The 15887-nt window shown below is 37.3% G+C and overlaps 1 protein-coding gene and 1 long non-coding RNA gene across 3 annotated transcripts in view; one reads left to right on the top strand and one right to left on the bottom strand.

The window, feature by feature from the left end:
• Window positions 1-15887, bottom strand: part of LOC127544960 (uncharacterized) — a 123798-nt gene that overhangs the window by 36316 nt on the left and 71595 nt on the right. The window lies entirely within an intron of this gene.
• ATCAY (ATCAY kinesin light chain interacting caytaxin) overlaps window positions 1-15887 on the top strand; it is a 45314-nt gene that overhangs the window by 12991 nt on the left and 16436 nt on the right. For both annotated transcript variants that reach the window (XM_051971942.1, XM_051971943.1), the window contains 4 exons: window positions 1736-1794; window positions 6382-6603; window positions 10734-10919; window positions 14351-14453. In XM_051971942.1, coding sequence (XP_051827902.1) covers window positions 1736-1794; window positions 6382-6603; window positions 10734-10919; window positions 14351-14453 — 570 coding nt within the window. The remainder of the gene's footprint in view (window positions 1-1735; window positions 1795-6381; window positions 6604-10733; window positions 10920-14350; window positions 14454-15887) is intronic.

Below are 15887 nucleotides of genomic sequence, written 5' to 3'. Positions count from 1 at the left end.
GTTCAATCATTTAACCTCTCTCAGCCTGAGTCTACTCATCTGTAAAATGAGAATAATTTTTTTAGAAAACCTACCTCATGGGGTTATTGAGAAGATTCAATGAGATGATATATGTAAAATGCTTTGCAATCTACATCTCTTTCTGGGTATGTTTTGTGCTACATAGCACTGAGAATCATGGCCTCTTTTTAAATACATTTGGAGCTTGATAACCTAGTACTTAACCTGGGTATCCACTTCCACTTCTGAACTGAGGTGGGGAGGAAATGTAGCAGAATACTTTCTAAACATTTCCCTTTAACTAAGCCTTTATCTGTACAAGGGGATTGAGAATCCTTCACCTGTCTCCCTCATAAGATTGTTAGGAGGATCATTGATCAGTTCCAGAAGGGACCTCAGGAATCATGAAGATCCAACTTGTTTTATTTAGCAGTCCAAGAAACTGAGGTCCAGGGGCGGGGATTAGGGGGTGAGTAAACAGCTTGCTCATATTCCCCCAAGTACCATGACCCAAAAATTAGTTTTAAACCCAGATCCTGTCACTCTAGAGTCCATCTTGACAGACCTTTCCCAGAAGGGGACAGGAACGGACAGGTGAGTTAAGGGGTACCTTGTGGCCCAATTCTTTAGCATCTACTATTCTTGTAACTTTCCTCATGAATACTAGACGTGTGTGCTGCATCCATCTTGAAATTTTAAGAGCTTAGAAAAAGCTTCAAAACTCTGGAATATGATACCGAGATATCTGCCAGCAAATCTTTCCCAAATAAGAAGCTTCATGCCCAACCCTGTGCTAGGCTCAGTGGGGATTCAAGATAAGCAGGTGACACTGAGCCTCTGCCCTGGAGAAAGTGACAGTTCAGTTGGAAAGGCAAGATTCACACCTAAGAAGTAATTAAAGAACAGGGGGGATAGTATATGAAAACAAACACTTGTTTACATAATATAGACATATGGAAGAGAGAGCAAACACATTCCCTCTTCCATCTGGGAAGACATGTTAGTTGTATTCAAATATTTGGAAGGCCATCACATGAAAAAAGAATGAGACTTTGCTCAGCCCAAGAGAAAAGAACTAGGAGAAAGAGGTAGAAATTAGGAAGGCAGATTTGAAGTTGACATAGAAAAAACTTTCTGACAATCATAGCTATCGCTCTGGAAGAGAAAGTTAGACAGTTTCCTGTCTCTAGAGCTATTGAAGTAGAGGCTAGATGACTGCTTTCTGAGGATGCTATAGTGGGGATTTTTTGTTCATGTATGGGATAGACTAGCTGCCCTCTGAATTTTCTTCTAATGCTGAAAGTTTCAGGAAAGATGACTTCTATTCAATAGGAGGAAGGATTTCCCAGAACAGGTACCAAGTTCTCTCTGTCTAGAAGTCTCCAAGTAAAAGCTGGACAACCTTTGGTGTGTCATAAAGGGAATTCCTGCTTAGGTACTCAACCTTCCTGATAGCCTTTCAAACACTGAAATGCCCACTCTTTGAAAATAGCAGGGCTTGACTAATGAGCTAAAGTTAGAAGATTTTTCCCAGCTTGCCGTGCTATTTCCATGACATTTCAAGCCAGTTGAGAAATGAGCTAACTGGTTGAACACTGACTAATGATAGAAAATGTTGTTTCTTTCCTTCCCTGTATACACCTTTCTGAATCCACTTTGCTCAACACACCTTCCTGGCTCTGTCCTTGGTTTTTTCTATTGGCCCTGACTGATGCTGTCTGGATTGTTTTGACAGACCCCTTCCAGAAGAGACAGGAATGGACACTCTTGGCAGCCCTGTTGAAGACACATCCTGTAAGTAGCTACATGAGTTTGTCTATCTGGGTTTGTTCAGGGACACGGTTTATGAGTTTTATCAGTAATGGAAGTGAATTTTGGTTAATTTGTAATCCTAGGAGACTGACTATTAGAACATTTGTATCTGAATCTTGGTTCTGTCACCTAGGACCTTAGACAAGTATCTTCCCTTCCTGAGAGTGGAATCAGAAGAGGAATCCAAATTCATGCTCTTCCCACTATATCCCAGCAAGAGGTCCCCCTCTCAGAGGTGCTACCCCATGAATAACAGAACATTTCTACCAATTATTGAACCATGTGTGCTAATTAGCCTCATGAATTTTCTTAAGAAACTCAGTCCATTATCCTATAATAGATTTGTGAACAGCCATCTACACTAGGACCCCCTGGGGCTTTCTATATACCCTGCAACTGATTTTTCCTTTATGCATTGTCTCTCTTTAAGAAAAGAGACTGTCTTGCTTTTTCTATTTGTATCCCTAGCATTTGACTTGAATTGATAATTATAGTTGAATTCTAATATTAAAGCTGATATTAAAGAATAGCTCACATGTTGGATGACAGATTTGAGATACAAGCAAATCCTGACAGGCTTTGTGTTCATCTAACTCTAATAACATAAAATTTAATGGTTAACTATTCACTAATTATTCATTAATTAATTTAATGATTAATGAGTTGATATCACCCAATTTTTAACCAGTGCATGTCCTTTGGCCCAACTATACTATTTATAAATATATAATCAAAAATATCCCCAAAAAAGCTGAAAGGGATTCTATATGTACAAAAATATTCCTAGCTATTCTTTCTGGAACACAAAAACTTGAAAACGAAAAAGGTACCCATCAGTTGAAGAAAGGCTACATAAGTTATAGTTTATAAATATGCTGGAATTCTACTATGCTTTAAGAAATGTTAAAATAGGGGAAAGGATCCACATATGCAAAAGTGTTTGTAGCAACCTTTTTGTAGTGTCAAGGAACTGAAAATTGAGTGGATATCCATCATTTGAGGAATGGCTGAATATGGATGAATGGATGGAATGAATATATGAATATAATGGAATATTATTGTTCTTAAAGAAATTATGAACAGGCTGATTTCAGAAAAGCCTGAAATGACATACATGAACTGATGTTGAGTGAAGTGAGCAGAGCCAAGAGAACAATGTACACAGTAACAATAAGATTATGTGATGATGGACTTGGCTCTTCTCAACACTGCAGTGATTCAAGGCAATTCCATTACATCTGAGATGAAAAATGTCATCCCCATACAGAGAGAGAGCTATGGATACTGAATACAGATCAAAGCATAATTTTTTTGTCTTTCTTATAGCTTTTTCCCTTTTAATCTGATATTTCTTGCACAACATGATAAATATAGAAATGGGTTTTTTTTAAATTACACATTTTTAACATATATCAAATTGTTTGCTATCTTGGGGAGAGAGGCAGAGAGGGAAGAAGAATTTGAAACACAAGGTCCTACAGGGATGAATGTTGAAAACTATCTTTGCATGTATTTGGAGAAATAAAATACTATTGAAAATTCTTTTAAAAAATAAAATAAAATAAAATAAAGCTATCATTATAAAAGAAGAAATATTCAAATAGATGATTTCTAAAAGGCATGAAAAGGTTTCTATGAGCTGATGCAGAGTGAAGTGAACAGAGCCAGAAAAACAATAAGTTTACTAAAAACAGCATTATAATGGCAAACAGCTTTGAAAGCTATAAAACATTATAATCAATATGATGAATATCTATGATGTCAGATGACTAAGGATGAAATACACTTTCTTTTACAAAAAGGTGATGGATTTATGGTGCAGAATGAAATAAACATTTTTATATACAGTCAGAGAAGAAATTTGATTTGGCTTAACTATGCGTATTTGTTATAAGGAATATGTTTTATCTTTTCTCTTTTTTCTCTAAAGGGGTGGGAGGTAGAAGAGAAAGAAAGTAGATTTCTATTCATTAAAATATTAAAAATAGAAAGTCAGGTGTGTTACGGGTGAGGAATGCACTTTCAGATGAGGTCTTGGTTTTATTTGACTGTTTTACTTTGTTCTAAGAGATCTCCCTTGGAGTGAGGTGTAATTGAAACTGCAAATTTAAAGCAAAACACATTAATAAAAATTTTTTAAAGATGTTTAATAAGAAGAAATGTGAAGTCTTAGAGTTGGTTTCAAAAAGTCAACTTTAATGGACAGAAGCAGCTACACCCAAAGAAAGAACACTGGGAAATGAATATAAACTATTTGCATTTTTGTTTTTCTTCCCGGGTTATTTATACCTTCTGAATTCAATTCTCTCTGTGCAACAAGAGAACTGTTCAGTTCTGCACATATATATTGTATCTAGGATATACTGCAACATATTCAACATGTAAAGGACTGCTTGCCATCTGGGGGAGGGGGTGGAGGGAGGGAGGGGAAAAATCGGAACAGAAGTGAATGCAAGGGATAATGTTGTAAAAAATTACCCTGGCATGAATTCTATCAATAAAAAGTTATTTAAAAATAAATAAATGAATGAATGAATAAAATTTTTTTAAAAGTCAACTTTATCAACACAAAAGAGGAGAGGCATAATTATAACAGAAGTTCATTTGAGAAAGAACAGGAGGTTTAAAAGAACATTGTACACAGCAACAAGATTATGTGATGATAAACTGTGATAGACTTAGCTCTTTTCAACAATAAGTTGATTCAAGACAGTTCCAATAGACTGGTGATATAAAGAGCCATCCACAGCCAAAGAGAAGACTATGGAAACTGAATGTGGATCATAAGCATAGTATTTTCACCTTTTTGTTGCTGTTTGTTTGCATGTTTTCTTTCTCATTTTTTCCCTTTTGATCTTTCTTGCATAGCATGATAAAAGTGGAAATATATTTAGAAGAATTGCACATGTTTAACCTATATGGTTAAAATAATCCTATATTGGATTATTTGCTCTCCAGGGGAGGGAGGAATGGAGGAGGGAAGAAGAAAATTTTGGTACACAAGATTTTGCAAGAGTGAATGTTGAAAACTATCTTTGCATATATTTTAAAAATAGAAAGTTATTATTATTTTTTTTAAAAGAACAGAAAAGTGCACAGAAAAGTTGAGAATAAATGTTTTGAGTTTTTGTTTGCTGAACCTATAATTTCATCTATGTGTGGGAACTTCTAATGTGGAAATTCCCTTCTCTGATATATATCAGCAATTTGTCTGTAACATCATCTTAGAACTTAGTCAGAGTCACTAAGAGGTTACATAACTTACCCATGGTCATTCAGTTAGTATGTGTCAGAGACGGAACTTTTTAAGTCCAACGTAAGTTCTCTATGCATTACACTGCAACCTTGTGATATGGCAGTCAAAAAAAGTTAATGCAAGTTTAGGCTGCATGGAGAGGAGCATGGAGGCCATGACCACATCTGGAGTAGTGTTTTCCATGCCAGGAGCCAAATGCTAGGAAGGACATTGTTATGCTGAAGTGAATCTCGATATCAGTGACCCTGACAATGGAGAACCTTAGTATCATGTGAACATATGAACATCAGCTGAAGATATTAGAACTACTTAACTGGGGCTAGAGAGGAAAGACTTAAAAACATCTTGGCTAACTTCTATTTTGTTCTTCAAATACTTCAAGTCTATCACTCCAGCATAGAAGAGAGATTACATTGGTTCAAATTGTTCCCATAGGACTGAACAAAGAGTAATAGGTGAGAATTCTAAAAGGGCAGGTTTAGATTTGATATGATAATTTTTGATGTGTTTCTCTCTATTTACATCGTCTTAGTCAGCATGTATATTGCATTCTTGGTTCTGCTCACTTCACTTTGTATCAGTTCTCTTTCCATGTCTGCTTGGATGCATCCTATTAATCACTTCTTAGAGTGTTTCTTCCATCACAATAATGTACCCAATTGATAGGTATCTTTCTAATTCTTTGCTACTACAAAAAGTGCTGCTATAAATATTTTGGAACCTTTCTTTTTTTGTCAGAGACCTTCTCGGTATAGATCTAGCAGCAGATTAAAGGTCATGGACATTTTAGCCATTTTATTTCATAATTCCAAATTGCTTTCCAGAAAGGTTGAACTCATTCACAGCTTCATTCATAGTTCATTAGACACATGACATTCTAATCAAACTACTACTAACTTTTTTCAGATTTGGTCCTGCCTCTCCCTTCTGCTCTCTGTAAATTTGTGCAGGTTGCTCTCCTCCCAAACAGGGGATCCACTCCTTCCTCATCTCCACCTACGAAACATTTTTCTTTTCTTCAATGACATGCTCAAGTGCTACCTTTCTCCCAAGCCCCTCCCTGAACGCCCTTGCTGGATGGGATCTCTCTTCAAATTTCTCGTCCCTCTGGTACTTTGTACACCCTTTTCTTATTCTAACTTATATCATAGTTATTTGTATATCCATCTCAATCTAACCCCTCAGAAGAATGTAAGCTCCATGAAGGTAAGCACTATGTTCTTTCCATTTGTTTATTATCAGCACTAAATACAATATCTTGCACATTATAAGGCCTTAATAAATGTTTATTGTGTTTTTAAATTTACCTCCAGCTCCTCCAAACACTTTAAACTTCAATGGGGCTCATCGTAAACGAAAGACACTCGTTGCTCCTGAAATCAACATTTCACTGGACCAAAGTGAGGGCTCCGTCTTGTCTGATGATTTCTTGGACACCCCTGATGATCTGGACATCAACGTGGATGACATTGAAACTCCAGATGAGACAGATTCCCTGGAATTCCTTGGAAATGGCAATGAGCTAGAGTGGGAAGGTAATGGTCTTGTCCTAGCCAATAGCCCAGCTATTTGGGCTTTAATTCCAAAAATGTTGGTACTAAAATTAGAAAAATCTGTATTTATATGGGCTTCTAAAATATAGTAGCTGCTTGATCTTAGAAAAAATCAGTCTATCTAAATCACAGTTCCTTCATCTATGTACTGGGAATAATAATTCTAATGCTTATCTCATAATGTTCTTATGAGACTCAAAAGAGATCATGAGTATAAAGTACTTAGCAAACTTTAAAGTACCCCACATAAATGCCCTTTTTTTCATCAGTGATTATACACCAGGTTTCAGGGGGGAAAGATTTAAAAGAGCAATTCATTTCTTTATTGCTAGCTACATTGTAAAATGACAGCAGCAACAACAATAACAAAATAATGTCATGGAACCTGTTTCAATCCTTACGTGGCCTCTCAAGGTTTCTTTGATGGATTATCCTACCAAATTATCTTATTTGGGGGGCTGAGGGACATTTTGGACCTCCTCAATTCTCCATATATGTATTAAAGCAACATCAGGAGCTTAACTCTGTTAGCAAGAAACACAAAATGTCTGCGCTGAAAGGAAGGAACATAGAATGCAATTATCAGAGCTGAAAGAAACCTTAGAACATAGAATTTCAGAACTGAAAGGAATCTTAAATATCATCTAGTCCAATGCCCTCATTTTACAGATAAAGAAACTAAGATCCAAAGAAGTGAAAGGATATGAAAAGTTTACACAAGGAATAAGTAGTAGATTCAGATCTTCTGATTTCAGCTTCAATGACTAATAACCTGTATTGACTCATTGGGTCCCTAACTTGAGCCAGATAAAAGCAAAAATGTGACATTTCAAAGGGTAAAAACTCAATAAATATTGGGAGAGAGCATGGTACAATGGAGTTAAGAAACCTGGGTTTGAGTTTGGATCAGTTTCCTTATCCAAAATATTAAGGGATTGAACCAGATGATTTCTAAGATTCCATTCAGTTCAGTGTTCTATATTCATAGACGTTTTCTGGCATTTGAAAAAACTGAGTTTCAAAAATATCACTATTTGTTCAGAGTTAGCAAATAGAAGAGCCAGGATCTAGCTCTTCATTCTCCAAATCTAGGGTTTACACAAAGGTGTAAACACAAGCATTGTACTAATTAGTTCTACTTAGTACCTTGTTTCAGGTTCTGGCCAAAATCTTCTTGTAAGATTAGATCAACTCTAATTAGTTAGCAGTTAGTAAGGATTCCAACATCTCCCCCTTTCTTTTGTTAGATGAAAACACCAAAGGAAATAGGAAATCTAATCAGATTAGTGGGTTTCTGAAGGGGTACACATAAATCCATCAATATGGGCCAGAACTTTGTAACAGATATACATGGTATACATAAATCCATCAATATGGGAGGCATTATACATAATTTACATAAGCACATAGCAATATAACACAGGCTAGTAGTAATGTAACAACATGAATCAACCTGAAAATTTACACATGTCCATAAGTCCTAGAAATAGTCCATAAGGAATCCATTGTCCATAAGTTCATGTGCCAGGAATCCAATAGTTCCTGTAAGCCCTGAAGTACTGCAAAAGTCTCATCAACAATTTTTCATCTTAAGGAATCCAATGATTCTCGCTGGTTTTTCAAGAACTAAAACAGTTTCATCTTGTGTTAGGAAATTCCACTTTTCAAGGTCCTAATGTTCTATGTTCTAACAGTCATGTTCTAAACAAGACTCCTTCTAGTTCTGTTTTTTTTTTTTTGGGTCTCTAAGACTAATTCTAATGGCTTTAATAATTGTCATAATAATTACATTTGTCTAGGTTTATTTTTATAACCCTTTCTCATAGTTGCTTTATAAAGCAGAGAGAATTATCCCCATTTTACAGATGAGGAAAACAAGGTTAAATGAGCTATTAATGTGTTCATACACCTGGTAAGTGGCTGAGCTAAGACTAGGATGCAGAAATTTTCACAACATCCATTTTAAAAGTGGAATTCAGCCTCAGCCTATTCTCAGTTTTCCCCTCATTGCGTGATCTGTCTACTGTACTAAGCCCCAAAGACAAACATTTCCCAGGCCCCTCTTGACTTTGCTTCTCTGCCCCATCCCCAGAGTCCTTAGAGCTAAAAATACCAGTTTCAGTGTCTGAAGAAGTCAGTAACTAGGCTAATTTTAGTCTTTGACAAGTAGCTATTTACAAAGCTACCTTCAGGTAAAGAGCTGGTCACTCACCAACAAAGTACATTCATCCATTTATTTATTCATTGTAGCTGAATTTGTTGAGCAAACATTTATTAAGCACCTATGTATACAGAATCCTATGCTCAGTGCTGAGGGAAATACAAAATTTGGCTAAGACCTGAAGGAAATGGCATTTGAGTTGGACTTGATGAGTGGGGATTCAACAGGTGAAAAAAAATCGAGAACATCGCCAATGTAGGGAGGCAACATTATAAAGTAGAAAAAGCATGGGGTTTGGAGTCAGAAGTTGTTTTTCTGTCATTTTTCAGTCACATCCATCTCTTTGTAATGCCATTGTAGGATTTTCTTGGCAGAGATATTGGAGTGGTTTCTCTAAATTCCTTTGCAGATTTATTTAGGAACAATCAGTAGAGTTTCAGGAGACACACAAGAGTCTTATAGTTTGACTAGACCACAGAGTGGGGGAGGATGAAAGGTTCCATAAGCCTTGAATCCCAATCAAAATAATTTGAATTTTGCCTAGTAGGCAAAAGGAAGTCGCTGAAAGTTTTTGAGCAGAAAATAAACATGACTAAATTTATGCATAAGAAAGTGATTCTTTCTCTGATTACAGTAGATCCTTGGTTGGCCTAAGGAATAATCAGGCAGCAAGCATTTACTGAACATGCTTAGCCTTCTAGTAGATACAATTAGGGATAAAGAAATGATGTGAGACATTGTCCTTAGCCACACAAAGATCACAGTCTAGTTTGGGAGGTGACACTAATACCCACAGTATTGAACAGCTCAAGGCAGCACACAATTGAATTCTAAGCTATATGAGTCAGAGTCAAGGTGCAAGAATCTGGAAAAGGCTAGAAAAATAATCACTCCTATTTCTGAAGACCTTTCCTCACAAATCCACGAAGGAACAATGTCAAGAATTCTAGAGTCAGTGTTATAAGAGACTTTATAGACCATCTAGTCCTGTATCCCTATGACATCATCTCAGAAATCATTCAAGCCCATCTCCTCATTCTATAGAAAAGCAAATTAAGGCCCAAGGAGGGGAAAGAATTCACAAGTATTAAATAGTTGGGATTCAAACCCCAGGTCTCTTGACTCCAAAACAGCAACCTTTCTATCATACCATATTGCCTCTCTCCATTTCACAAAGAAGGAAACTGAGTTCAGAGAGATAAGTGATTTGCTCAGAAAATGCTCATCACCAAAGATACTAGAATTTTGATCACAGAATCTCATGAATTGTCTATTGAGGCAGGGAAAGACTATAGTTTTTGCTCTGGTGAAAGAATTCTTTCAATTCAGTGCACTCCCCTGGCTCATAAGAGAACAGAAGCGGCAAGGGCTCTGACACCATTATCCAAAGAAGAAGAAAGGCAGAAGATCAAAGACTTTCCAGTATACCCAGTCTGATCCCAGGAGGCAGAATGAAAAGACCTGCATTTGAGTCACTACTCTGTCATGTAATACTTGTGGGGTCTTGGGCAAACCACCTGACTGCTACAATCCTTAGCTTCTTCATCTGTATTATGGAGATTTTAAAAAATAAATCTGCACTTGTTACCTCATAGGATGGTTTTTAAAAATGAATTTTACAACAATTAAAACACTATAGAAATGGGAACTATCATTGCTGTTATTATCTTATCTTCCCCAAATGTTGTCAAGTTCTTCCAGGAGAGAAATCATCTTTATATCCCTCCCAGCCTCAGGCACACAATAGGCATCCAATAAATTTTAAGTTCTGTGAGGACAGAAATTATGTCTATCCAAACCTTTTATTCACAAACAATGCTCTGCACATAGAATTTAATAAATGAAATTAATGAATTTTCACTGAACAACGGACTTGAAGATAAATGAGAGCTCTTTAATGCTCTGCTGCCTAGGAAGACAAAAATAAGGATTTTCCATGTCTTGCTTTCAGATGACACGCCTGTGGCCACCGCTAAGAACATGCCTGGGGACAGTGCAGACCTCTTCGGGGATGGGGCAGCTGAAGAAGGAGGCGCTGCCAATGGGCGCCTGTGGAGAACGGTCATCATCGGGGAGCAGGAGCACCGAATTGATCTCCAGATGATCAAACCTTATATGAAAGTGGTGACCCATGGAGGTGAGTGCTGAGGAAGCTTTGGGCGCCTTTATTTTCATCCGTGACATTTTGGCTTAAACACCCATAGTTTACATCTAATTGAGCAGAAAGGATTGGGAATGATTTAAAATGTAACATCTAAAATAGTCACAAGGGGGTGCTCCGCTTGAACTGTTCTCTCTCTGATCTGCTGAAAGCACAAAACGATGGATGTCTAGTGCATTTTCTCCAGTGGACGCTAGAGGACACTCAGAAGCTGAACTGATCCTTTTAAAAGAAAGGAGCTAGTTTGCCTTTGGCTTTCAGTAGCCAAAAGCTGCTTCCCATGTCACTGGGCTACCTTCCAAGTTTATGTTAATCTTTGACTTTAATCTCACAGTCATTGATTCAGTTATCTTGGCTCAGCCCCCATCCCTAAGAATCATTCTTTCTCTGAATTCCTCTCTTTCCTCCTAATCCAACAAATTTGTGAAAAAATTAATGGACCAATTGGGAAATGCTCTCCTCAACATGTAGTTGTAAGCTACTTTAGCTGAGAGAGCTTCTCAACCCCTTTCATTCTTCCATTTTACTCCTGTGGCTCATATGAGTTGAGGGAATGGTGGATGATGGTAACATTTCTCAGGGGCAAAAGATAGCAAAAGAGCGGAAATTTTTACTAACTCACCCAGTCTGATCCCAGCAGATTATTTGGCTGAATTCATTGCAGCTGTTCCATAATTTTCAAAAACTCTGGACAAAGTTGCTCATGGTGGCATTTTTCTTCTTCATACTCTACAAACTCTGCCTATATTTCTCATATATCTGTATCTGTATCTTCAGCTTTGCCAGTGACCTCATTCCATCAATATTGTTCCCTGTTACAGGAGGTCCTCTATTTAGCACGGTCCTCCCCACCTCACTACTAGTAGCCTTTTAATGACCAGAGATGGGAAGGAATAGAACACCAGCCCTAAAGTCAGGAGAGCTTGAGTTCAAATCCAGCCTCAGAAACTTAACAAGCCCTAGCCGTGTGACCTTGGGCAGGTCACAACCCCAATTACATCACACATGCAAAAAAACCTGTTATTTTAAAGTACAGAGGTGTCTCATAATTTAATTTACCTCTCTGATTCACCTGGGTCCTTGGGAGACCCAAAGAGATAGAGATGGTGAGACAAAATCCCATACATTACACATCTTTATCTTCCTTTATTTCCGCTTTTTTTTCTTTTCTTTTTTACTATTCTTAGGATATTTCATATGAGAAATATGAGAGTAAGGAAATTTAGAACAAATCCCAATTCTGCCACCTACTAGGTATATGAGCCTAATCTATTTTATTTCTTCAGATTTCTCAGTAGTTAAATGGAGATAAAAATCCTTGCCTTTTAAAGACTATAATGAGGAGGAAGTGGATTAGTGGGTAAAAGTCACAGAGGCAGATTGAAGCTCAACATTAGCAAAAAATAAAAATAAAAGTAACTTCCTAATAATTTTGTTGTTGTTCGGTCATACTTGATTCTTCATGAGCTCATATGAGGTTTTATTGGCAAAAATGCTAGCATGGATTGCCATTTCCTTCTCCAGTGGATTAAGAAAAACAGAGGCTAAGTGGGTTTGCTTAGAGTCATATGTCTAGTGAGATTTGAATTTAGGGCTTCCTAACATCAAGCCCAAGACTCAGGTCAATGAGCCACCCCCTGTCTCCATCCTAATAATTAAAGCTCTCCAAAAGTAGAGTTGGTGGCCTTCATAACTAATGAGTTACTTGTCACTGGAAGGCTCTAAACAGATGCTGGATTAGCAAAGCATAGCCCAGTGGCACATTGGCTGAACATTATGTGCAGAGCACTTATCTAAAGAAACATACAGCTTCTACTTCATACTGCTCGTTTCCTGACTTGTTTCCATCTTAAATCTTTCTCTGCATTCATAAGCAGTCTAGCAGTTATGTATAATTCAGAAATCACCTACTTGGCAGAAATCATTTTAGATGGATGTATTTTTAATCAAAACTTTGAGTAAAACAGACACTTAAATGATCAATTGTAACTAATGAAACAACCCAAGAGATAGTTTCTGAGTAATTACTAATCAATTTATTAATTAGGCTAGCTAATAACCAATAAATTGCTGGTCAGTGGTTTCTCTTGGAAAAACAAAGACAAAAACATGGAGACCCTGAAAGCCTTAAATATTTTTTTAAAGAAAATGCTCCCTGACAAGTAAAAATCAACCTTGATTGGTGGACATTTAATGAGGAGGTAGGTCAGAAGTTTTCAGCTCCTCCTGTTAAAAATGTGGTTTGATTGTGAAACTCAGCCATCTCAAGCAATCTAGATTGGGAATCCATCTCCATTTAGAGCACTCTGGTTGGCTTTCTCCTTCATGATCTAAATCACTCCAAATTCTAATGAAGAGATACAAGGTACTGTTCTCTTTGGGGCAACAATTTGTTTGTTTCTATTTATACTCTAAACCAAAGTTAGGTTCCCTCATTGGATATGGTCTACCAAGATTAAGGAGCATGTTCTCTAAGAGTTAGCGCAATCTCATCATCAGCCTTCAAAGTCTTTTTTAAAAAATCCTTTTTTCCCCAAATCCTTTAAAGATTGATTTTTTTATAGGGACTGGGCTTAAAATGAGATTTTTCTCTCATTTCTTAATAATAATTTCCTCACACTTAAAGAAATAGGCTTCTATTTTCACACTATGATGGAAGCAGCCAAAGGGCCAAGGAAAGTGTCAATCTTTTTGTCTCTATCTCTCCTTTCACCAGTTTGAGGGAAACTGGGAAGTGACATAGTAAAGGAAGGCATCACTGCAGAAAAGCAGAAAGGACAAGTGCTGTGGACTGGATTCTAGTAATCTCAAAAACTTCAGTCTGCTCTATACGTCAAGCTGCTGGATTACTCCTCACCCCTCCTTCATGCAGCTTCAACTGCAATGCCAAATTTCAACTTTGCTTGCTTTCCATGCTTTTTGTCAAAGCAGCATCAGTTAGTCTCCCCATGCCCTTGTTTTTCCATCTCTCTACATGGCTTCTCAGAGAACAAAAGTTCTTTCCAAGATACAAAGCTTGCAAATCTTAGGAAACTCTGGGTAATATCTGTGTACCAGCGTTCCTGGGACGAACTTAGTCTGGTCATTAAATAACATTCATGTGCCCAAAATAAAAATAAAATGGAATAATAATCATTTCACTAACTGAAGGCAGAGAACTAGGCTACTTTGGATTTATTTCCGCTCAATGGGCCTTCAAAATGCTGGTAGTGAAAGAGATATTACAAACTCCTGAGGGAAGAAATATTTGGAGAATGCCACAAGATGGGGAGCAGGGAAAGAAGGCAGGAAGTACTGGTTTGCTTCAAATTCTTCAGCTAATAAAATCAAAGAGTTGGAAGGAGCACAAAGGGATTGAATCTGCCAGTAGTGTTCACTCTGTAATACACTGTCTATTTTTCTCCCAGGATACTACGGTGAAGGTCTGAATGCTATCATCGTCTTTGCAGCCTGCTATCTCCCAGACAGTAACTCTCCAGATTACCATTACATAATGGAAAACCTCTTCTTGTAAGTTGAATTATGAAGAAGAGGCTTTCAGCCTCACAGAAGCCTTCTGGCATGGGGGTGCAGAGTTGTCTAGGAAGGAAGTTACTTTGATGATGAACACTCAACTGGGTATAGAAGGAAATACAAAATTTGGTTGATCCCTATATTCATGGAGCTCACAGTCTGTTAGGGAAATAAGACAAATATAAATAACTGCATTTTATAATATTTTAAGTCTGTTATAGAGAGATGTCAAAGTGCTCTCAGGAAGCTAAGAAGAATGTCTAAATGACTTCTTTGGCAAGTAAAGGAGGAAGCAGGAGGTAGTAATAAGCTGGTTGAATTTAAAGGAGGGACCTGAGTCTACTTCTGATGTTCTCTGGGTGATCATAGGCAGATAGATTAATCTTTGAATCTGAATTTCCTCAATTGTTAAATGGGTTTAAAATTTCTGATAAATGTCATATCGCAGGGTAGTTGAGAGGATCAAATAGAATCTTATATGTAGAATACTATGTAATCATCCATTATTGTTATTAAAGTTGGGCTTTGAAGGATAATTAGGAGATCACCAGGCAAAGAAGGGAAAGGGGAGCATTCCAGACATGACAACAGCATGAACAAGGCATGAAGGTAGGAAAGTTCAGGGTGAGCTCAGGGAACAGAAAACTGTTTTGATGACTGAGTCATAGAGTATATGGAAAAAAGTCATAGGAGATAAGATTGGAAAGGTCCTTGAGTGTCAAACAAGGAATGTGAACTTTTTCCTTTGTGGACGAGAGAACAATAAAAAATTCTGAATTCTTGGGTCTCTGACTTTCATACAATCATAGCTTTAGAGCTGGAAAATGACCTTGGTCATCTGGTATAATAAGCCTTTCTTCTTAAAGATATGAAATTCAGCAAGATTATATGGGTATGACACAATCACTAAATTTTAGAAGCGGAAAGGACCAATTCTTTGTAAACCAAGATAAGGAGGAGATAGAAGGCAAAATGTATTTGGGGGATATGGCATAGATTCTAAGAACTTCCATCTCTTTACCGGGGCAGGGTCCTCAAACTACAGCCTGCCGGCCAGATGCAGCAGCTGAGAACAATTATCCCCCTCACCCAGGGCTATGAAGTTTCTTTATTTAAAGGCCCACAAAACAAAGTTTTTGTTTTTACTATAGTCCGGCCCTTCAACAATCTGAGGGAAAGTGAACTGGACCCCTATTTAAAAAATTTGAGGACCTTTGCATCCCACAGAGCCTTCCCTGATCTCTACTCAGGTGAAAGTGAGATCTTCCTCCTCAAATTCTTCATTGTATTTAGTTGATTCTCATTTGCTTCATGATAACAATAACAAGAATAAGAAAGATTTATATGTCACTTTTAGATTTATAAAGCACTTTACAAATTTTATTCATTCTAGATTTGAACTCAGGCCTTCCTATCTTAAGGCTCATCCCC

The sequence above is a fragment of the Antechinus flavipes genome, chromosome 1 (assembly GCF_016432865.1).
Source record: "Antechinus flavipes isolate AdamAnt ecotype Samford, QLD, Australia chromosome 1, AdamAnt_v2, whole genome shotgun sequence".
Lineage (NCBI taxonomy): Eukaryota > Metazoa > Chordata > Mammalia > Dasyuromorphia > Dasyuridae > Antechinus > Antechinus flavipes.
Note: the sequence above shows the minus strand (reverse complement) of the source record. Positions and strands in the feature narration are given on the sequence as shown.